Below are 25,439 nucleotides of genomic sequence, written 5' to 3' on the forward strand. Positions count from 1 at the left end.
TGAGTAGAGTTTTGAAGGCTATTTTGTAAATGACATCGCCGAAGTCAAGGATTGGTAGGATAGTCCGTTTTACGAGGGTATGTTTGGCGGCATGAGTAAAGGAGGCTTTGTTGCGAAATAGAAAGCCTTTTCTAGATTACATTTTGGATCGGAGATGTTTAATATAAGTCTGGAAGGAGAGTTTACAGTCTAACCAAACAGCTAGGTATTTGTAGTTGTCCACATATTCTAAGTCAGAACCGTCCAGAGTAGTGATGCTAGTCGGTCGGGCGGGTGCGGGCAGCGAACGGTTGAAAAGCATGCATTTAGTTTTACTAGCGTTTAAGAGCAGTAGGAGGCCACGGAAGGAGTGTTGAATGGCATTGAAGCTCGTTTGGAGGTTTGTTAACACAGTGTCCAAAGAAGAGCCAAATGTATACAGAATGGTGTCGTCTGCGTAGTGGATCAGGAAATCACCCGCAGCAAGAGCGACATCGTTGATATATACAGAGAAAATAGCCGGCCCAAGAATTGAACCCTGTGGTACCCCCATAGAGACTATCAGAAGTCTGGACAACAAGCCCTCCAAGTTGACACACTGAACTCTGTCTGAGAAGTAGTTGGTGAACCAGGGGAGGCAGTCATTTGAGAAACCAAGGCTATTGAGTCTGCCGATAAGATTGCGGTGATTGACAGAGTCGAAAGCCTTTGCCAGGTCAATGAAGATGGCTGCACAGTACAATCTTTTATCGATGGCGGTTATGAAATCATTTAGTACCTTGAGCGTGGCTGAGGTGCACCCGTGACCAGCTCAGAACCCAGATTGCACAGCGGAGAAGGTACGGTGGGATTCGAAATGGTCAGTGATCTGTTTATTAAATTGGCTTTCGAAGACTTTAAAAAGGCAGGGCAGGATGGATTTAGGTCTATAACAGTTTGGGTCTAGAGTGTCACCCCCTTTGAAGAGGGGGATGACCGCGGCAGCTTTCCAATCTTTAGGGATCTCGGACGATATGAAAGAGAGGTTGAACAGACTGGTAATAGGGGTTGCAACAATGGTGGCAGATAATTTTAGAAACCTCTCCCAGTGTCTGGTGGAATGCAGCCTCACCCAGGTTTTCCGCTAGGATTTTGCCTGTGCTTAGCTCCATCCCGATTCGTTTTTATCCTGAAAAACTCCCCAGTCCTTAATGATTACAAGCATACCCATGATATGATGCAGCCACCATTATGCTTGAAAATATGGAGAGTTGGACTCAGAAATGTGTTTTTCCTCAAATATAACACTTTGTAATCAGGACAAAAAGTTTATTACTTTGCCACATTTTTTGTCACGATCGTGTGGCGCATTAACGGACCAAAATGCAGCTTTTGGAAAATAAGCCATCTTCTTTTATTTTAAAAGATGACAAAAAATAAACACGAAACACTTTAACAAAACAACAAAACGACCGTGAAGCTACAAACGTTGTGCACAAACATACAGGCTACAAACGTTCTACATAGACAATTACCCACAACCAATGAGAGCCTATGGCTACCCTAAATAAGGCTCCCAATCAGAGACAACCGAAATCAGCTGTCTCTAATTGGGAACTCATTCAGGCCACCATAGACTCTCCTAGACAACTAAACATACATAGAAAACACTAGACACCTGTACTCCACACAAACCCATATACTATACAACAACCCATAACCCCTTTACCATATAAACACCCAACACCAACAAAACATAAACATTCCCCATGTCACACCCTGACCTAACTAAAATAATCAAGAAAACAAAGAATACTAAGGCCAGGGCGTGACATTTTTGCAGTATTACTTATTGCAAACAGGTTGCATGTTTTGGAATATTTTTTATTCTGTACAGGCTTCCTTCTTTTCACTCAGTCAATTAGGTTAGTATTGTGGTGGAACTACAATGTTGTTGAACCATCCTCAGATTTCTCCTCACAGCCATTCAACTCTGTAAATGTTTTAAAGTCACCGTTGGCCTCATGGTGAAATCCCTGAGCGGTTTCCTTCCTCTCCGTCATCTGCGTTAGGAAAGATGCCAGTATCTTTGTAGTGACTGGGTGTATTGATTCACCATCCAAAGTGTAATTAATAACTACACCATATTCAAAGGGACATTAAAGGTCAGATTGTTGTATTTTTACCGATCTACTGTCATGCTGGTATAAAGGATTCGGGAGACAGGCGCAGGAATGCGTAATAGTTTTTTTTATTAAGCCCAAATTACGGCGTGCCGTGTGAAGGCACGGGGACGAAGACCAAACAAACACGTAACAAAACACAGGGTAGAAACCCTAAACAAGAGAGCGAGGAGTACCTCAAATAAATAACACACGTGCACAATGATTAATTGTTATGAATTTTATGATTAATGACTAAATGATGCATACATTTAACGTAGAACTATAACTAACAGAATTCTACCCTGTCTCTGTATAATGATAAATAATGTTTGTCCATAAGAAAGAGGTACTGTTAGCAGGCAAGGAACTGTGGCAGACAACTTGTGACCACTGTGGAACTGATAACAGGGAAGGAAGTGTCCCCACCCAGGGAGGGGAGAAACCTTGGGCTTGCAGTAGATTGTGTAACATGTTGTAGGATGTGATAAGCAATGTATGAAGACTTGTAAACTATATTGTCATTGTCTTAGAGGAGGAGGGACAGTTATGACGAAATGAGAGGTATATAAACCAATGTACATGTAAGGATGGGCAGAGCTCTCGTAAATAAACATTCTGACTATTGTAGACTGGCCTCTGTCTGTTTCATTTCAACAAGAACCTTACAAATTCTTAGTAACAGACCGAGTAGTTTAATTGAAGTTCAGTTTATGAACATTGAGAACATAATTCTCTTAACATTAATACACCGGACGAGACCACAATGGCGCGAAAGCCTAAACACACAGCACAGGTACGCACCAACAGACATTGTAACAATAATCAACAGGACACTGGTAAACCAAGGGCACACTTATTCCCCTGAACAAGTTAGTTAACCCACTGTTCCTAGGCCGTCATTGAAAATAAGAATTTGTTCTTAGCTGACTTGCCTAGTTCAATAAAGGTAAAATATATATTTTTATAAAAATACAATTACTAATCACTGGGAATCGGGGCCAGGAGTCACGCCCTGACCGTAGATTGCTTTGTATGTTTCTATTTTTTGTTTGGTCAGGGTGTGATGTGGGTGGGCATTCTATGTTTGTATATCTAGGTTTTGTATTTCTATGTTTTGGCCTGGTATGGTTCCCAATCAGAGGCAGCTGTCTATAGTTGTCTCTGATTGAGAACCATACTTAGGTAGCCTGTTTACCCACTGTTAGTTGTGGGTGGTTATTTTCTGTTTAGTGTTTGTATCACCTGTCAGAACTGTTTCGGTTATTCCTTTTGTTATTTTGTATTTAGTGTTCAGTTTCGAATAAATAATATGAACACGTTGCACCTTGGTCCTCACCTTCTTCCGATGAATGCCGTTACACCAGGTGTGCGTAATGAAAGTTCTAGAGGGATCCGTGACATCTACCAATAGGTGCCCTTCTTGGCGAGGAATTGGAAAACCTCCCTGGTCTTTATGGTTGAATCTGTGTTTGAAATTCAGTGCTCTACTAAGATACCTTTCAGATACCTGTATCTGTGGGGTACAGTGATGAGGTAGTCATTCAAAAATCAGTTGAACATTATTATTGCACAGAGTGGGTCCATGCAACTTATTATGTGACTTGTTAAGCACATTTTTACTCCTGAAATATTGTGGCTTCATATAAGAAAAGGGGTTGAATACTTTTTGACTCAAGACAATCAGCTTTTCTTTTTTAATGATTTTGTAAAACGTATAATTACACTTTGACATTATGGGGTATTTATTGTGAGTAAGCCAGTGACACAAAAAAATCTAAATTCAATCAATTCAAAATTCAGGCTGTTACACAACAAAATGTGCAAAAAGTCAAGGGGTGTGAGTACTTTCTGAAAGCACTGTACATTACCAACGCTTAAGTGGTGGTTAATTAAGCCTAAACTCTTCACTGGTACACAGCTTTGTATTAACTGTAGTTTTGAGTCAGTTCCCATACAATTTACACACTGGTAGAGGTTGTGGGATTAATTGATGGACAGAGATGCTTTCCTTGTGTGAATGAGTCATCTTGTGATTTTCTCTCTTATCAGATTTCCACCTCCTCCATCCCTCTCTCTGGTTTTTCTCTCTCTCTCTCTCAACCTCCCTCCCTCTCTCTCTCTATCTCTCAACCTCCCTCCCTCCCTCCCTCTCTCTCTCTCTCTCTCTCTCTCAACCTCCCTCCCTCCCCCTCTCTCTCTCTCTCTCTCTCCCTCTCTTTATTGATTTCTCTCTCTGTCTGGGATTTCTGTTCTGCGCTGTCAGCCTTGACTTAGCTCTAGACATTATATATACACACACACATGGATGCACACACACACGTACACACTGCACACAAAATAATCAGTATGTGTTTTTGTGAGTCTGTGTCTTTATGTGTACATGTGTGTGGTGTAGGTGTGTATTTATGTGTACATGTGGGTGTGTCTTTATGTGTACATGTGAGTGGTGTGGGTGTGTATTTATGTGTACATGTGGGTGGTGTGGGTGTGTATTTATGTGTACATGTGGGTGGTGTGGGTGTGTATTTATGTGTACATGTGGGTGTGTACTTATGTGTGCATGTGGGTTGGTGTGGGTGTGTACTTATGTGTACATGTGGGTTGGTGTGGGTGTGTACTTATGTGTACATGTGGGTTGGTGTGGGTGTGTATTTATGTGTACATGTGGGTTGGTGTGGGTGTGTATTTATGTGTACATGTGGGTTGGTGTGGGTGTGTATTTATGTGTACATGTGGGTTGGTGTGGGTGTGTATTTATGTGTACATGTGGGTTGGTGTGGGTGTGTATTTATGTGTACATGTGGGTTGGTGTGGGTATGTATTTTTCAGCATGTGGGTGAATATGAATAGGTGTGTGCATCCGAATATGTGTGTATTTATGTGTACATGTGGGTGGTGTGGGTGTGTATTTTTCAGCATGTGGGTGAGTGTGACTATGAATATGTGTGTGCGTCCATTTGCATGCTAGTGTATTTCCTTGTGCCCACATTCGTCAGTGTAACTATCAATGGTGTTTGTTTTTTCCGGATCCTTTCCACTATCTTAATTAGTATAGCTTTAATTAAAGCTTCATCCCTACGTTCCATGTTCCTTCTTCTTGCATCTCATTGTGTTTATCAGTGTAATTACTGAACGCTGTGTATCCACTTCAGCCTGTGAGATCACTGCTTTAATAGAGTCTATTTACCATACTGTATGGACTGGGCTGGCTCTGCAGTACACATGGAAAGTAACATCAACACTATGGGGAAAGAGAGAGAGGGAGAGGGGGAGGATAAAGGGGTGTAGATACCAAGAGAATGAGATACTGAGAGACCAAGAGAGACCCTCCCCCTCTCTAGCTCTCTCTCTTTCAATGAAATTACATTTCAATTCAAGGGGTTTTATTGGCATGGGAAACATATGTTTACATTGCTAAAGCAAGTGAAATGGATAAACAAAAAGTGAAATAAACAAAAAGTGAACGGTAAATATTATACTCACAGAAGTTCCAAAATAATAGAGACATAATCTGAGGGAAATATGTGTCTCTAGGTCATTCATTTGGCAGGTTAGGAAGCTCAGTTTCCACGTAATTCTGTGGGCAGTGGGCACATCTTTCTCTCTCTCATTCCCTCAGAGGTTAATGATGATTGAAGGGTAAATAATTAGCATGTGTTTTAATATGTGCACCACCAAACAGAGCTGTCCAATCAGTCATCAGCCCTGACAGGCCTTGTCCAATCAGATTAGCTGCTGCCGGTTGCCCTGGCCTCCATGCCTCCTGTGTGTACCTGTCACTCCTATTGCATTTTGGGTAGGACCAGAAAAGCTAATTCTCCAGAGCCAGATATTTCTCACTTCCCTAAGGTTAGGATTAAGGATATGCTAGCTAGCCATAGCTACATTAGCTTAGTTTTGCTAAGCTTAGACTACTTTATCACTGCCTACCATTGACTATGTACATATCCAGCGTGCGACAGAGCTGCAGGAGTTGTGACCCGTTTTTGTTGGTTATGTTGACATAGTTGTGCCTAGGGGGGCATATGGGGGAGGGAATGCTGTCACCTGCAGGCAGGTGTTTTTCCCCCTGTGTGCTGAGGGTGTCAGATTCTTGTTCGGTTCTGGCATTTAGGTCACCACAGACTAGTACATGTCCCTGGGCCTGAAAATGATTGATTTCCCCCTCCAGGATGGAGAAGCTGTCTTCATTAAATTATGGGGATTCTAGTGGGGGATATAGGTAGCACACAGGATTACATTTATCTCTGTTAAGATAATTTCCTTTTGAATTTCTAGCCAACTGTAAAATGTTCCTGTTTTGATTAATTTAATGAAGTGAGTTAGGTCTGCTCTTTACCAAATTAGCATACCCCCAGAGTCCCTTCCCTGTTTCACACCTGGTAGTTTGGTGGATGGGACTACCAGCTCTCTGTAACCTAGAGGGCAACCAGTGGGTCTGTCTCCTCTATACCAGGTTTCTTGCAGGATGACAATGTCTGTATTACCGATTTCTTTGATGAAGTCCAGGTTCCTGCTCTTTAGGCCAAAGGCAGATAACCTCAGGCCTTGGATATTCTAGGATGAGATAGTGAAGGCTTTGTGTTCCATAAAGTGTCCAATGTTGTTGGTTGTGTGGTTTGGCCTCAGGCCAGTAAGTGTGAGCAGAGCCTGCTGAGCATCTGGTACATGCCATTGGCTTGGGCTAGTGTAAGAGTGGGGGTTGGGCCTGTTTGCCCGCTCACGGCCTGGGAGTATGTGTGACTTCCATGTTGATGCCCTCTTTGCGGGGGTGGGGTGCTTGGGGTTGGCAGGAGGGGCATAGGTCTGATCTGAGGGGGCCTAAATGGGGTGTGGGCATGGTTGACTTGGGGTGGTGTTGATTGGTTGGGGTGGGGGTGTGTTTGTGGCTGGTGGTGTTGTGGTCTGGATGTAAGTCCTCTCGGTGTGGGTCCTCTATGTTTAGGTCCAGGGGGGGTCCAGCAGGTCTGGGTGAGTGTCTTGCTGGTCTGGGCGGGGTGTCTATTGATCTGTTGCTCCTGTGTGAAGTGTTGGGGCTACGTTTGAGAGCGATGTCCTTTAGAGTCCGGGCGAAGGTGGGCACTGCTGCCTTGTTTAGGTGGACCTGGTCATAGAGGCTGTTCAAGTCCAGGGTGAAGTGGTGGGCCAGGAAAACATTTGGTTTTGAGGCACAGTCATGGGAAATACTTAAGTTTACCCGCTGTATGGTAGCAGGGTGGAAGTCAATTTGTGGTAGCAGGGTGGAGACCTGACAGAGACCCACTTGTGCATTGGGGAAAGTAGAAGAAGCTTTTTCAATCACTCCCTTCAGTGCTGTGGCCACCCCTTCCTGCTGTGCTCTCAGGTCGTTTGTGCCTGTGTGTATTGTTATGTGGATGGGTGACCCTAGTTGGTCCTCAGGCAGAAGGTCTAGGCTACGCTGGGTGTTTGGACACCAGAGTTTAGACACACTGTGTTTGGGAAAAAGTATTTTTTCTTGTATATATTACTCATTTGAGTCCATGAGGAGTACAATCTGTGTCTTGTGTTAACCTATAAAAACTGTCCAATACAGTTTAAACAGAGACTTAGTGCACCTTACCTAAGTACTCTTACCAGCCTGATTGTTCCCCCTGGTTCTGGTAGATAAATAAAGCCTCTATGTCAATGTCTTTTATCTGCTTCAATGATAAGTGTTTGTTAGAGAGATAGAGAGGGATGAAGGTAGAATGAGATGGAGGGATGAAGGAGGGGATCCCCAGGCGTTTAAGGGATTTAAAGGGAGAGCCCCTTACACACTCCTTAAATCACACAGGAGATTAGATCAAGTGTGTGTGTGTCTGTGTTAGCACGCGTGAGCGTGTACACACACGTTCATCTGTGCGTGACAGTTAACAGAAAGGGGTTTGATCTGCTGGTAAGATAACTGTGCGCGCATGCCAACATGTGTGTGTGTGTGCAAGTGTGTGTGTGTTGTGTGACCACATCATAAACAACACACAACCACATCCCACACACAAACACATTTCACACACACACACACACACACACACACACTTAACCAGTGCACTATTTGATCAATCGCTAGCGTTCATGTCTCTCACAACACACTTTCAGAAGAAAAAGACAACAAAAATGTAAAAAATGAAGAAAAATGACCCGAAAACATGAAAGCTGTTAAAGTTGTCTTTGAGTCCTGAAGACAGGTCTCTCTAAGCAGAGTCATATTTTCACCGCACCCATGACTTCTCGAATTCTGTTCCCCCAACAATGACATCTAAGCAAAGCTTAGCAATGAGCTTTGCAAAGCTAAGCTGCAAAAAATATATAATTAGAGTTGGATAAATGTAGATACATTTGGGTTTTTTTGCGCAAAGGACTTATACAGGATACTAACCTCATTAAAACATTAAAACATTCAATCCAAATCAAAATTCCATACCTAAAACCTTGATTTTGGCCAAAATTGACTATTACTACTAACGACTATCAACAAAAAACTTCTAACAAACCAAAACCTGCAGAGGAAACACAGCGGAACCTGAAAATACCATCCAACACAAAACTGAGTGAGTAATATTCAGTCTGAAACTACTTCTTGAGCCAAAAAGTAAAATACAATAATATCTAAGTAATTATATCTAAGTAAATAAGTATACTAAGCTACCAAACTGCTAGGACAGAACGGACCTGGCGGCAAGTGTGAAGTCAAATGTGTGAATACTCTTGAGCCCAACAATAGCAGGAGAGTTTCACAGCCCCACCCACCCAAATGCAGAGGCCTTTGAAGCCCCCATGGCTTATCCCTGTCCAGAGGTTATTAGAATACAGTACCCCATGGATATTAAAAATAACACTGCAAGGAATAAGTACAAAAAAAAGCTCCTCAAGGACAATCCAGAGACAATATTTGGTGTTTTCTACCAAGAGAGTAACATAAGCAACTTCATTTTCCACACAAACCACCCTCTGGCTTGGCACAGTGCTATAAGAGCACACTACCCTTATGTCAAGAGAGAGGGCATTGTCCCAGGGTGGAAACTCAGAATAATAGACATTGAGGAAATTGAAACAACCTCTGTAAACGTGTACAAGTCTGGGACAGTAATGGTGCAGGGCATCCTCATGCAGTTCCAGCAGGTCTTTTACAGGATCATAGAGAGAGCACAGCAGGAAAAGCTCTCTCCCGGTGACGATTCCCCCATCCTGAGTGAGTCTGATCACACCTCTTCAAACTGTCCTGTAGACGAGGATAGTCACCCCCCCCCTGGCACTGAACACATCCAGGTCCCACAACTGCACTGCTCCTGCATCATTGAGAGAGATAAATTCACAGAGCTGGAGAGAGACATGGTGGAGCTCAGAGAGCTAGTCCCCCAATCCAGACAGAACAAACCCACAAAACAGATCAGCACAACAACAACTTATGACTGCCCCAGCATAGAAAGTGACAGATTAGAAAGACACTGGTATACTGTATGCGTCTTTCAGACACAGGTAACTCAGATATCGCATTGCCTCGCTTTGAGCTCATAAAAGAAAACATGTATCTTGTTTCCTACTAAGAGTAGTAGGCCTACTCTCAACAGTCTGTGCAACATGTCCGCCTGACTTTATCTTAGGAGGTTTGTCATTACCTTCACTCCCATGTTAAACGCAGAGTATGTAGGTTTGTGAGGGGTAATTGGACTTTTTAATTATGTGAGATCATGGTTAGAAAAGATCTCAATTAATATTTTGTCATATTCCCAGAGTCCTAATTATGCCCTTCCCAAAACAACACACTCAAGCTTTAATAACGTTGCCTACTCAAGTTGAGTAATTACAAAAAAATATATATTATTGTCACGATCGTCCATGGGTGAGAGAGAGGACCAAGGCGCAGCGTGTGCAAAATATATTCTCTTTTATTGAGAGAAGGGAAAAACACGAAACGAACACTGAATACAAACTAAACAAAACAACCGTGAAGCTAAGTGACGTAAGTGCATTGACAAGCAACAAACGTTCAACATAGACAATTACCCACAAAACCCCAATGCCTATGACTGCCTTAAATATGGCTCTCAATCAGAGACAATGAACCACAGCTGCCTCTAATTGAGAACCAATCTAGGCAGCCATAGACATACAAACACCTAGACAAGACACTGACCCCTTTACCATACAAAAAGCCCTAGATAATACAAAAACACATACCTTCCCCATGTCACACCCTGACCTTACTAAAAAACATAAAGAAAACAAAGAATATTAAGGCCAGGGCGTGACAATTATGAATGTTTTATTGAACCTTTATTTAACTAGGCAAGTCAGTTAAGAACAAATTCTTATTTACAATGACGGCCTGCCCCGGCCAAACCTGGACGACGCTGGGCCAAAATGTGCGCCGCCCTATGGGACTCCCAATCACGGCCTGATGTGATACAGGCTGGATCCGAACCAGGGACTGTAGAGAAGCCAGAGTAAATGCTAGACATTTCCAAACATTCAGAGTAGCATTCCTTCCTCAACAATATGTCAATTTCAGTGCAAACTGGATCATTTTCAAACACTTAAAGCGTAAAACACAAAAAAAGAGTAAACTCCAGTGACAAACCAAACTTACTTGAGCAGGTCACAATTGACAAAAATAAATTAAATGTTTGCCCAGGAGGAACTAGCCTATAGCTGTTCAAAGTCCATTATCTTCCTGAGCAGAGTACAGACATGTACATTAATTGTGTCTCTTCTTCTCCACTACCTTTCCGCTTTTCTTGCTGACGACCTCTGCTGTGGCGGTCAACGAGCCAGTGGATGGATTGATTCCAGCAAAACTGTGAAAACAAAGTGCACACCCAGACAAAATTGTAGAAAGATGATTAGGTCCCCTGATGTCTTCAAAAGTGTCTGAAGTGTTCTGCATGACCTCTGTACATTGTCCCCAGTTCAAATAATGGCTTCGCATTATGTGTTTATGCTCTGACAAAGGAGCCTTTCAAACGTATCAACATATCTTGATTCAATTAACCTGACAAACCAAGCTGTGATACAAAATGCCTCAGTTTATAGCCCCCGCAAGGCAATTCTACCAAGGATGAAGCATATTTTTGTTTACTTTTGGATGAACTCCAGGGTGTGTGAAGCTTCCTCCTTGGTACTGCAGATTGAAGGTGTAGAATGAGGCAAATAAAGCTGCCAGCGCTGCCACAAAGTTGGAGTGGACTGACATCACAACCTCCTTCTCCATGCTTATTATCCATTTGGCAGCAGTCATTGTGTCACCTGAAATCAGATCACATTTATGTTTCACAATGGCCTCTGTGAAACATTGCTATTGTAAGGCCCTGTCTAAAAACAATTACTCACACAGAAAGTCTTATTGGATACAATACCTTGAACAATCAGTCTTGGTGAGTCCCGCAGTGGAATTGATCACTCCACATCTGTGGCTGTGGCTGACACCTGTCGTGTCTGTGACTGTCATTAAATGTAAAGACTGTTATTTTATCAAATCAATTAGTTATGTGTAATTATTATTACGTGATTAAACTAATCATGTAAACTTTAATTAACTAGGAAGTCGGGGCACCACGGGAAAATGTTTGTAGAGTCTCTATTTCCCGAATCGACTGTTCAAATATGTTCATATCTTATCAAAACAGTTGCTTATTAATGAATTGTACCTCATCAGTTCTCATTACTGAACGTCGCAAACCCTAGCCTCCATAATGAATCAGCAATGTACAAATTGGCTTAATTATTTATTTACTAACTAACTAATCAAATCACAGAAATACATAAACAAAGAATATAGTTATTGGTTACTAACACAATGCATTGATAAGTCCCTAGTGGGCTAAACCGGTATGGTGGCTTGGTAGACAATGGAAAGGGGTGGGGACAGATAAAATCGTGAAAGACAAAATGGATTCACTACACACAGTTGATAATTCTATTCATGGAAATGCTAATCCTTTGCACATGAACGGCTGCTCATTTGAAAATAATTGCAATGTATATATTTACGCCCGTACTGTATGTCATTGTTGTCTTCTCTGGTGGATTCGCCGGTCCATCTGCTAGAGAGTCAGTTCATCAGAGAGTCTCTGGTTAACTTCCCCAGAAGTTACAAAGTCTTTCGTAGTTGTCGCTTTCTCAGCGGCTCTGGATAGTGTCTGTTGTATTGTATACGTCAGCCGTACAGATGGTCGTTGCGTAGAATAGATGCTTCCGCGGTTGTCGGTATTCTCGTACTAGATTTACGTAATTTCCAGCTGCAGACTAGTAATTTTACGTCTAGAATTTCCTCTTATTCTGTAGTGATTGATAGTCTCAGAGTTTAACCATTTCCAGCCATGTAGCCAACACTACACGCTGTCTGGTCTCCTGGGCCTGTAGAGTTGTAGTTCTTAACCATTTCAACATATAGCGTCAGCTCTATGTTTTCTAGTCTAATGTAAATTTTGTCAGGAGTGGGTTTTATACACTTCTGAGAAAAGAGCGGTGCATGACGCCAACGAAGTGTCTATGCTCACGTGGGCGGGGCCACTGATTTGGTTAACTTTATATGAAAACCCATATTTTCTCATTTAGAAGGTTAACATCACATTACATCTTTTCACAAATAGTTTCATGTTTTATCATATGCATTTGACAATATTTAGATGTAAACCCCATAATTAAGAAGTGTACACAACCAAAGACACAGTAATGAGTGTTTCCTGTCCCTCATGAGATCACCAAATGAAACACACTCGTAACGACTGTCCCTTAAGTGTCCACGGACCACTCAAACATTCTCAAAAATATAAATATTGTTTAATTATTCAAACTTTAGATGTCCAAGGGTCTCTCTGTGTTCCACAGTTTACATTCCAACCTCGAACACAGAGGCAGCGTATTTTATGACCGCCATAAAACAGTCGACTTCCCGCTCTCCCAGAGCAAGCTGTAGAGTGGACCCATTGTAACCTGATCCTTCAGATCGTCACAGGAGAGTTATGACACAAATATATAAGATATACAGGATATAAAAGATATAAGATATATTTTATATATCTTATATAAGATATGAACGATATCATGAGCTGCGAGAGTTGTCCTCTGTCACCTCCTGCCAGCCCTTCTCTGGAATAAAGCTGCTCCATTTCCTTACACTTTGCCTCCAAAGTTTCTTACGTTTCTTCTTTGGGAAAGTCCGGCTGCCATCTTACACAGCCGTATTTGTCAGTTGGGCCTCTTGCACTGATTACAGTCAATGAGCCTGAGAGTGTTTTTCTCTTTCTTAGCCATACCATAGGATTATCACAATTCTTATGCTCAATGCATGTTTTCATCTGATTTAAGAGGGATCCATAGCCACTCCCAATTGTTGTGCCATCTCTCATTGTATCAGCGAAGCCTTTCTGGTACTGTTGTATCATCTTCTTGGCTATTGTACAGCAATCTGCTCTGGTCGGATTAGGCTCAATAACTCTCATTGCATCTACTTTCATTCTTACCATCTCTCTTCGTTCTCCCGTGGTTGGCCGTGTACCTCTAGCGATGGCTGATCTCAGGTTCATGGACATTTTCCCCCAAGGGACAGTGAAGTTCTCCAGCCAGATGTCCAGGTCTACAGTACTGGTCGTACTGGTTGTTGACAGGGTTGTGCTGGATGTGGATTATGACTGTGAAGGGGACGGGCTTGATGACTCAAATGTTGATGTATCCTTGATGGCACCAGCTGTGGAACTCCTTGCTTGTCCTGGAAGTAAAATAATTGCTCAACTCAGAAATCTAAAGTAATACAATTCCAAACATTTCCTCTCAACTGTACAGTACTTGTACATCTTTTAGCCAAATGTAATACCTTCAAATCTCCATGCATTTAGCTGCTTCCGGCATTGTCTTGGTCTGGTGTGCTCCTGTAGGTCTTCTTCTTAAAGAAATTGAAGGTCTGGCTTTCCCTCTACTCCCACACTTGCTAGCTTGTCCAGGAGGGATAAAGTGTCTGCTCTTGCAAATCTGGTAGCACAGACAATACTGCCTCTCTTATCTCCTCTCCTAGCGGTTTTATGGCTCTACAACAAAGGGAAAGAATGATGAAAGATCATCATTGATTTGCCAAATACCTTGTACTCCACTAAGGGGTAATAATCAACAAGGCCTTCATGCTTAATGCAGATAAAGTTTGAGTCTTGGTCTACTCCTGTTAGGCAGTGAATACCTCAATCAACTAGCTGCCCAGCCTGCTGCCTCATTAAAACAGAATAAACAGAAGAGTAGCAATGGACCAGGATCAACTTCATCTCACCCATTTCCAATCCATCCTCATCTTTCCCCATCACAACATACATTCCCTTTCTGTACTTTGTGCTTTTGACAGTGATATCATTTAAAACAACTGTGTTATATAAATGTGAAGTGAAATGCAGCGACTGAATCCTCAATCTTCTTGTTGTAATCAGTGGCATAAAAGTCAGTTCCCTTTTCTACTTGAATGAGAGGCGGAAATAAACTGCCATCACTTAAATAGGCTTGGAACAGTTGGTGTCTCTCTGCTAGAGTCCCACGTAGATTGTTAAAGTTGTGCAATTTCCGTACACACTGCTTGAAGTAAGTATACGTACTCTCGAACCTCAACGTACAGAGACAAATAAGTGGCCCGAACCTAATGATAAGCTCTGGGTAATGGCAGAGATAATGGTGCATTGGCTTGAGGGGTTTGCCAGGAAAATTCTCAGCTCTGAAATTGGTATATTCATCAATAAGGACTTGAAGACACCTGGTCAGCAGTAATGGCTGATGCACATACTGTATGTATCCGACCACTTGTCTTTGGAGCTAAATCAACTGCCGTACACCACTATCTGGTACATTTTTTATTCGATCTCCTACTAAGAGGGGGAGTACTCTCAACAGACACCAGTTTTGTACAGTATATCCACTTACAGTTGAAGTCGGAAGTTTACATACACCTTAGCCAAATACATTTAAACTCAGTTTTTTACAATTCCTGACATTTAATCCTAGTGTCTTAGGTCATTTAGGATGAGCACTTTATTTTAAGCATGTGAAATGTCAGAATAATAGTAGAGAGAATTATTTATTTCAGCTTTTATTTCTTTCATCACATTCCCAGTGGGTCAGAAGTGTACATACACTCAATTAGTATTTGGTAGCATTGCCTTTAAATTGTTTAACTTGGGTCAAACGTTTCAGGTAGCCTTCCACAAGCTTCCCACAATAAGTTGAGTGAATTTTGGCCCATTCCTCCTGACAGAGCTGGTGCAACTGAGTCAGGTGTGTAGGCCTCCTTGCTCGCACAAGCTTTCAAAGATCTGCCCACAAATCTTCTATAGGATTGAGGTCAGGGCTTTGTGATGGCCACTCCAATACCTTGACTTTGTTGTCCTTAAGCCATTTTGCCACAATTTTGGAAGTTTGCTTGGGGTCATTGTCCATTTGGAAGATCCATTTGTGACCAAGCTTTAACTTCCTGACTGATGTCTTGAGATGTTGCTTCAATATATCCACATAATTTTCCTCCCTCATGATGCCATCTATTTTGTGAAGTGCACCAGTCCCTCCTGCAGCAAAGCACCCCCACAACATGATGCTGCCACCCCCGTGCTTCACCGTTGGGATAGTGTTCCTCGGCTTGCAAGCCTCCCCCTTTTCCTCCAAACATAACAATGGTCATTATGACCAAACAGTTCTATTTTTGTTTCATCAGACGAGAGGACACTTCTCCAAAAAGTACAATCTTTGTACCCATGTGCAGTTGCAAACCGTAGTCTGGCTTTTTTATGGTGGTTTTGGAGCAGTGGCTTCTTCCTTGCTGAGCGGCCTTTCAGATTATATCGATTATAGGACTCGTTTTACTGTGGATATAGATACTTTTGTACCTGTTTCCTCCAGCATCTTCACAAGGTCCTTTGCTGTTGTTCTGGGATTGATTTACACTTTTCTTACCAAAGTACTTTCATCTCTAGGAGACAGACCACGTCTCCTTCCTGAGCGGTAGGACGGCTGCGTGGTCCCATGGTGTTTATACTTGCGTACTATTGTTTGTACAGATGAACATGGTATCTTCAGGCGTTTTGAAATTGCTCCCAAGGATGAACCAAACTTGTGGAGGTCTACAAAAACAAATATTGTCTGATTTCTTTTGATTTTCTCATGATGCCAAGCAAAGAGGCACTGAGTTTGAAGGTAGGCCTTGAAATACATCCACAGGTACACCTCCAATTGACTCAAATGATGTCAATTAGCCTATCAGAAGCTTCAAACACCATGACATAATTTCTGGAATTTTCCAAGCTGTTTAAAGGCACAGTCAACTTAGTGTATGTAAACTTCTGACCCACAGTAATTGGGATACAGTGAATTATAAGTGAAATAATTTGTCTGTAAACAATTGTTGGAAAAATGACTTGTGTCATGCACAAAGTAGATGTCCTAACCGACTTGCCAAAACTATAGTTTGTTAACATGAAATTTGTGGAGTGGTTGAAAAATGAGTTTTAATGTCTCCAACCTAAGTGTATGTAAACTTCCGACTTCAACTGTAGCTTCTCACTGCCAGGGCTTATCTCAGGAGGTTAGTCATTACCATCACTCCGAGGGTATTTAAATTGGCTGATGCATCTGTTCAATTCTAAACATGTAAAGTGTTTCTCTTGATTGACCAAATGATTAATGAACAGTGCAAGGTCAAAAGAGACAATGCCCTTTAAGTGATCATGACCAAGGCAAGGAGGCAGTCCAGGCTGGCAAACATAGAAGTATCTAAACTCATAAAATAGAGAATCAAATTTGACACCACATGCACTGTCCTTGTCATTAGCTTCTATGTACTGTACAGTACATCTTTTTTATAGGACTGGGAAGTTCTTGTTGAACAAGTTGACAGTGGAATAGACTCAAATGTTGCTCTGTCAATGTCACAATATCGCAATATGTACTCCGGCTAAGATTTTCCACAAAGCCCCCGATACTGTTAGATCCCAGATTATCTCTAGCTATGGCACATAAAGCACCTCTCAAAACACATCCATCTGCTAAAACAATACCACCATCCTTTAGCTCCTTAATATATCTTAGCAATGGGTAAAGAACTAATTCCTATCCAAAATCTTGCTCTCTGCACAGAAGGACTAGTTGCATGTGATCAATATTTGACCTGTTATAAGCCAAAATGTCACATAGAGTAAGATAGAAAGCAAGCACCTTGTGTTTCTTTTCCCTGATCCCAAAGGATTTGCAACCTCAAATGCATATTGATATAGTATTAAGGCTAAAGATGATGCTTCTGTTTTAAGTAAAACTTTGTCTGCAATATACTGTACATCCCGCATATCTTGAAAGATTTCCTTATCAGAGATGTGAGTGTGTGCTTTCTCATACTGTGTCTTGAATGTCCCTGACTCAAAAAGGGCACTGAGTGTTTTATTTAAAGGGACACACTGGGCAAAGCACTCTTTCCCAGATTCATTAGTTCCTAAATACAAGGGCACAGGTTCAACATAATTGAAAGTGTTTTTAAAGATAGTCTTCTGACACTAATCTGTTTGTAAAGAACCGTTATAGGCCTTGAGAAGATCCTCCTTTTGGAGCTCTTGAATTACGTTTTGATATCCTTCTCAGGAATGCCAAGTACACCCAATTTATACTTTCGCTTTGAAAGAAGATGTGATTGACTAAGGTCATGAATATCTTGAAATTCTTCAATAATAGACTGAATGACAGAGGCAGGTAACAATAACTTTGCCTGAAGCTTTAAATAAAACAGTGTAAGATTTTTTTAAAAGAGAGCTTCATCAACACTGCAAATGATCCTCCAAATGAGAAATAAATTCAGTCAAATGTAAACATCTGAACTGACAAATGTCTATTGGGCAAATACAAAATTTGTCTGCTGGTTGAAATTGTGCACTTTTCACAGATCTTTGATATCCCTTGTGATCTCTGTATAACATGCTGACCAAACCGGACGCGTGTGTACGTCCTTGTGCGCATGTTGATTTTGTTCACCCACACCAGAAGCGATCAGGACACGCAGGTTGAAATATCAAAACAAACTCTGAACCAATTATATTAATTTGGGGACAGGTCAAAAGGCATTAAACATTTATGGCAACTTAGCTAGCTAGCTTGCTGTTGCTATCTTATTTGTCCTGGGATATAAACATTGGGTTGTTATTTTACCTGAAATGCACAAGGTCCTCTACTCCGACAATTAATACACAGATAAAACTGTAAACCGAATTAGTTTCTCGTCATCTCTCCTCCTTTCTTCAGGCTTCTTTTTCTTCTTTGGACTTTATATGCCGGTTGGCAACCAACTTTACAGCATTACTACAACCGACCCGAGTGTGGACCTAAGTTCATCTTTCAATCATCCACGTGGGTATATGCCTCTAAAAACCAATGAGGAGATGGGAGAGGCCGGACTTGCAGCACGTTGAGCGTCACAAATAGAACTAATGTCTATTTTAGCCCCTGGCCACACAGACGCTCGCTGAGGCGCGTGAGCAGTGTGGGTGCAATGATTAAATAACATGTACAGTTGAAGTCGGAAATGTACATACCCCCTAGCCAAATACATTTAAACTCAGTTTTTCACAATACCTGACATTTAGTTCTCCTACAATTTCCTGTCTTAGGTCAGTTAGAATCACCACTTTATTTTAAGAATGTGAAATGTCAGAATAATAGTAGAGAGTGATTTATTTCAGCTTTTAATTGCTTCATCACATTCCCAGTGGGTCAGAAGTTTACATACACTCAATTAGTATTTGGTAGCATTGGCTTTAAATTGTTTAACTTGGGTCAAACGTTTCAGGTAGCCTTCCACAAGCTTCCCACAATAAGTTGGGTGAATTTTGGCCCATTCCTCCTGACAGAAATGGTGTAACTGATTCAGGTTTGTAGGCCTCCTTGCTGGCACACACTTTTTCAGTTCTGCCCACAAATTTTCTAAAGGATTGAGGTCAGGGCTTTGTGATGACCACTCCAATACCTTGACTTCGTTGTCCTTAAGCCATTTTGCCACAATTTTGGAAGTATGCTTGGGGTCATTGTCCATTTGAAAGACCCATTTGCGACCAAGCTTGAACTTCCTGACTGATGTCTTTAGATGTTGCTTCAATATATGCACATAATTTCCCTGCCTCATGATGCCATCTATTTTGTGAAGTGCACCAGTCCCTCCTGCAGCAAAGCACCCACACAACATGATGCTGCCACCCCGGTGCTTCACTGTCAGGTTGGTGTTCTTCGGCTTGCAAGCCTCCCCCTTTTTTCTCCAAACATAATGATGGTCATTATGGCCTAACAGTTCTATTTTTGTTTCATCAGACCAGAGGACATTTCTCTGGTCTGATGAAAAAGTACAATCTTTGTCCCCATGTGCAGTTGCAAACCGTATTCTGGCTCCTTTATGGCGTTTTTTTGAGCAGTGGCCTCTTCCTTGCTGAGCGGCCTTTCAGATTATGTCGATTATAGGACTCGTTTTACTGTGGATATAGATACTTTTGTACCTGTTTCCTCCAGCATCTTCACAAGGTCCTTTGCTGTTGTTCTGGGATTGATTTGCACTTTTTGCACCAAAGTACGTTCATCTCTAGGAGACAGAACGCGTCTCCTTCCTGAGTGGTATAATGGCTGCGTGGTCCCATGGTGTTTATACTTGCGTACTATTGTTTGTACCGATGAACGTTGTACCTTCAAACTTTTGGAAATTGCTCCCATGCATGAACCAGACTTGTGGAGGTCTACAATTTTTTTCTGAGGTCTTGGCTGATTTCTTTTGATTTTCTCATGATGTCAAGCAAAGAGGCACTGAGTTTGAAGGTAGGCCTTGAAATACATCCACAGGTACACCTCTAATAGACTCAAATAATGTCAATTAGCCTATCAAAAGCTTCTAAAGCCATGACAACATTTTCTGGAATTTTCCAAGCTGTTTAAAGGCAACGTCAACTTAGTGTATGTAAACTACTGTCCTACTGGAATTGTGATACAGTGAATTATAACTGAAATAATCTATGTCTGTGAACAATTGTTGGAAAAATTACTTGTGTCATGCACAAAGTAGATGTCCTAACCGACTTGCCAAAACTATAGTTTGTTAACAAGAAATTTGTGGAGTGGTTGAAAAGCGAGTTTTAATGACTCCAACCTAAGTGTATGTAAACTTCAGACTTCAGCTGTATGTGTACATTTATTTTGCAAGGCTCACTCACTCACTCACATGACGCCAGCGGTGTGGTCAGCATGTAAGTGAGACTCAAAGGCAGTAAATTGCCTGAATGCACGGGAACATTTTGGGCACACCACAATTTAAATAGCAATTGGGTGAATTTCTATCAATTTTAATGTGCTGTCTGAATGATACTACTGTATTTGATTCATACACGATTTACACTGAAACATTTTAACTGTGTAAGGTTGATTCTGGATAATAATAAAAATGTAAATAAATCAGCTGTCTCAGTTCAAGCTGCAGTAGCCTGTCCTTATTTCTAGAATCCAAATCCACAAAATACAAGTTATATAAACAATTCAATTCAAGCTAACATTTGTGGCTGAGAATAGTTCACCTAAATTCACCTCAAATGACAGCTATAATGCAGCTAGCTCGCCAATGAACAGACAGATTGATTACACATTCGAACCATCAAGCCATAACTGAAAATACATCTAGAAATTATTCCATCTTGATTCAAACAACGTTCCAACATTTAGCTAAGGGAGCACACATCTAGCTTTTAGCTCACGTGCAAAGAATATTTGGGGATAACAGAACATGGAATAGGCTATTAATTATAACAGTTTTGGACAGATGGCTCGCAGAGGCACTTGATGTGTTCAAATCGATTCACGGGCTCCCGATGCAAAATGTTCTCTCAAAATTAAACAAATTTCATGTAGCCTACTGACCGCAATTGCAGATATTCGCTTCCATCATGAGACTGCCCGGGCATGTGGAAAGCGCGATGTGCCCAAATGGTCAATTGTTTAAAATAGGCTATGTGATTCTGTAGGTTATTTTACATCGGGTGCCGTGTCCTAGTGAGAAGTCGTCTTCTCATTGTATGGCTGATGAATGTGAAATATGATTTAACCCACTTGATGGCTGCTTCAGTGTAGGGGTCTTGTACAAGAATTCACCCGAAAAGACAGGTTAATACCTTAATCCAATCCTGTATTTTGTTTGCGTAACATGTACTGTAAAATTCACTGTTACAAACTGTAATCGTTCGACGACCCAAGATGCATTGCAGTCTACATCATTAAATTGTTAATGGATAAAACAGGGAATTACTGTGCGTTTTCACTGTAGAAAACTACATCAATTTGTTACAGTGCAACCAAATCATGAGAAAACTAAAAGATAATTGACACATTGGAAATCATTTACAAAAAACAGAGCAAACTAGACTGCTATTTGGCCCTAAACAGATAGTACACAGTGGCAGAATACCTAACCATTGTGACTGACCCAAAATTAAGGAAATCTTTGACTATGTACAGACTCAGTGAGCTTAGCCTTGCAATTGAGAAAGGCCGCCGAAGGCAGACCTGGCTCTCAAGAGAAGACCAGTGTGCACACTGCCCACAAAATGAGGTGGAAACTGAGATGCACTTCCTAACCTTCTGCCAAATGTATGACCATATTAGTGACACGTATTTTACACAGACCAACAAAGAATTCGAAAAACAGTTCCAATTTTGATCAACTCCCATATCTATTGGGTGAAATACCCGTGTGCAATCACAGCAGCAAGTTTTGTGAACTGTTGCCACAAGGAAAGGGCAACCGATGAAGAACAAACACCATTGTAAATACAACCGATATTTATGTTCATTTATTTTCCATTTTTACTTCAACTATTTGCACATCGTTACAACACTTAATATAGACAAAATATGACATTTGAAATGTCTTTTTTCTTTTGGAACATTTTTCAGTGTAATGTTTAATGGTAATTTTTTATGGTTTATTCCACATTTGTTTATGATCTATTTCACTTGCTTTGGCAATGTAAACATATGTTTCCCCTGCCAATAAAGCCCCTTAAATTGAATTGACAGAGCGAGAGAGAGACAGAGCGAGAAAGAGACAGAGAGAGAGAGAGAAATCGAGAGAGAGACAGAGCGAGAAAGAGACAGAGCGAGAGAGAGAGACAGAGCGAGAAAGAGGCAGAGCGAGAGAGAGACAGAGCGAGAAAGAGACAGAGCGAGAGAGAGCGAGAGAGAGACAGAGAGAGAGAGAGCGAGAGAGAGAGACAGATAGACAGAGCGAGAAAGAGACAGAGAGAGAGAGAGACAGAGCGAGAAAGAGACAGAGCGAGAGAGAGCGAGAGAGAGACAGAGAGAGAGAGAGCGAGAGAGAGAGACAGATAGACAGAGCGAGAGAGAGAGCGAGAGAGAGAGACAGATAGACAGAGAGAGAGAGACAGGGACACATTGAGAGACAGAGAGAGAAAGAGAGATAAAGTATTATAGCAGTGGTGAGCAACACAGTAGGTATTCTATCCCTCCTGTATTTCTAATTTCTCTGCATTCCACAACAACCATGTGAGAAGGATAACATAATAAAGAAAACCATTTCCTCCATAATGATGTGAGAGAAAACATTTATTTCACTTTGTCCTGCGTATCAGTGGGAGTGTTAAACCTAATGGAATAACGGTGGTGACTGGCCTCACACACCCACACAACTAACGATCTCATGGTCTTCAACCTCGGAAATAAATGTCGCCTTCGGGTACTGTGTTGTGCTGTATAATCATCTAACAATTACATGTTTTCTCATTCTCTCCCTTTCTCTCTCTATCTCCCCCCTCTTTTCCCCCCTCTCTCTTTCTCTCCACCCCCACCCCCTCTCTTTCTGCAGGGAGTTTGGATGGAGGGATCCAGAGTTACCTGAGGTGATTCAGATGCTACAGCACCAGTTCCCTTCAGTCCAGTCCAACGCTGCAGCCTACCTCCAACACCTCTGCTTCGGAGACAACAATATCAAATCAGAGGTAGCCTACCACTGTGCGTGTGTGTTCGGCAAAGACAAAGTCCTTTCTACCATTCCCAAAACCCAGTGCATCCCTCCCTCTCTTTACAAATCCCTCTAAGGCTATCTGGAATAAACTGGTGTTAGAACCCTTTAACAAACACTTCATAAATAAGCCTCCTATCACCTTGACATTGCAGTAATCTGTTACATTGTGTTATATTGTGTTGTCTGCTCTGAATCCCTCACAATCCATTTTTACAACAGCAGACAGCATTGACGTGCCTCTGCCCTGCTCGATGAAATACATTCCTGCTGTGCCGCTGTCGGTCAATAGCTGCTTCACGCTCTTATTGAAAAGTGACGATGCACATTGTAAAATGCACAAAAACACATACACACTTGCGTACACACACACGTGTGTACAAACACAGGTACAAACGTAGTCCTTTTGTGTGTTGTAGCAGTTGGAATTACCGTTGAATAGAGCAGAGACACAGTAAGAAGAAAGCTTGGTATTGACAGACAAGACAACGCTGTGATTGTCTCCACAAAGTATCAAGGGAGAGGGAGTGGGGGAGGGAGAGATGGGGAGAGGGAGAGAGAGAGTGGGGGAGAGGGACAGAGAATGGAGGAGAGGGAGAGAGAATGGGGAGAGGGAGCGAAAAGTGGAGAGGGAGAGAAAGAGGGAGAGAGAAAGAAAGAAAGAGAAGGGAGGGAGGGAGGCCGGTATTTGATTCCAGGATATGGGTTCAATTAATGCAGAGTGTGCAAAGTAATGATTAGAGTGGTGTGTGTGTGTGGGTGGGTGTAGGGCATCCGGAAGTCTAAAGTCTGGCCTTTATTGTGACTGACCACAGAGACAGTTTGGCAAATTCAGCTCAACATTATTTATAGCACGTCTACACACAAACATACACACCGCCCCCTTCTCATCTCTGTCTGGCTAAAGTTCAATCCCATCAGCTGTTTTCGTGGCTATATGATCTATCGATATCCATTTGTCCAGACGTGGCCTATAGTCAAGCTGCAGTCTCTCTCTCTCTCTCTCTCTCTCTCTCTCTCTCTCTCTCTCTCTCTCTCTCTCTCTCTCTCTCTCTCTCTCTCTCTCTCTCTCTCTCTCTCTCTCTCTCTCTCTCTCTCTCTCTCTCTCTCTCTCTCTCTCTTCTCTCTCTCTTCTCTCTCATCCCTCTTCCATCCCTGCTTACCCTCATCCTCCCCCACCAAACCTCCCTGTATTTTCTTTCTCTTCCTCCCTCCATTTTCTACATCCATTTCGCTCCTCTTTTATATCCATATCTTTCATGTTTCATTGGATAAGCCTTGTGTTTCAGAACAGCATTTTCCTTTTGTTTATTACATAAACACTAGACATTAGTTGAGGTGTACCAAAACATTTTTGATATATTCAGAGGACTGTTATTAGCATGTTTTTACCACTCCTATGTAAATGGTATATTATCAGACACTCAACAAGAAGGTCTGATTTCAATATTACTGAAACAGGATACAAGTGGGAAATATAAAGATCCAGTCCTTTTAAAAATGTGGACTCCCTTTACACTTCAGTGTTGTGATGCAAAAATTCTAGCAAAATGTATAGCGCATAGTATTAAAAAAGTATTGTCGGACATTATTAATTCTAATCAGACACGTTTTTTACATGGACTATACATTGGTGATAATATAAGGCAAGTACTGGAAACAATAGAACACTATGAAAAATCTGTGAAACCAGGCCTGGTATTCATACCTAACTTTGAAAACGATAAAGTACAGCTGGAGAATATCTTATAAAATGGCTTAAAATCATGTATAGTAACCCTAGGTGTAAAATAGTAAATAATGGCTACTTCTCAGAAAGTTTTAAGCTGTCAAGTGGAGTAAAACAAGGTTGTCCACTATCGGCATATCTATTTATTATGGCCATCGAAATGTTAGCTATTAAAGTCAGATCCAAGAATAATATCAAGGGATTAGAAATACAGGGCTTAAAAACAAAAGGTGTCATTGTACGCTGATGATTCATGAAAAAAAATAGATAAGATCTTACTACTATGGAAAGGTAAATACCTTTTTATTTGTGTAAAAATCACCCTGATTAACTCTTTAGTCATATCCCAGTTTACCCATTTGCTTATGGTCTTGCCTACACCTAGCGAACAGTTTAGAAAATGATATGAGAAAAATAATATTCTATTTATTTGGAACAGCAAGCCAGACAAAATTAAATACGCCTATTTATATAATGAATATTAATTCGGAGGGCAGAAATGATTAAATATTAAAGCATTAAACATCTCACTAAAGGCTTCAGTAATACAAAAGTTATACTTATATCCGAACTGGTTCTCTAG

The 25,439-nt window shown here is 41.4% G+C and overlaps 1 protein-coding gene across 2 annotated transcripts in view; it reads left to right on the forward strand.

Annotated features, from left to right (window-relative positions):
* Window positions 1–25,439, forward strand: part of LOC129822965 (catenin delta-2-like) — a 379,787-nt gene that overhangs the window by 252,374 nt on the left and 101,974 nt on the right. For both annotated transcript variants that reach the window (XM_055881562.1, XM_055881564.1), the window contains one exon: window positions 22,972–23,104. In XM_055881562.1, coding sequence (XP_055737537.1) covers window positions 22,972–23,104 — 133 coding nt within the window. The remainder of the gene's footprint in view (window positions 1–22,971; window positions 23,105–25,439) is intronic.

This window comes from Salvelinus fontinalis, chromosome 25, assembly GCF_029448725.1.
Source record: "Salvelinus fontinalis isolate EN_2023a chromosome 25, ASM2944872v1, whole genome shotgun sequence".
Lineage (NCBI taxonomy): Eukaryota > Metazoa > Chordata > Actinopteri > Salmoniformes > Salmonidae > Salvelinus > Salvelinus fontinalis.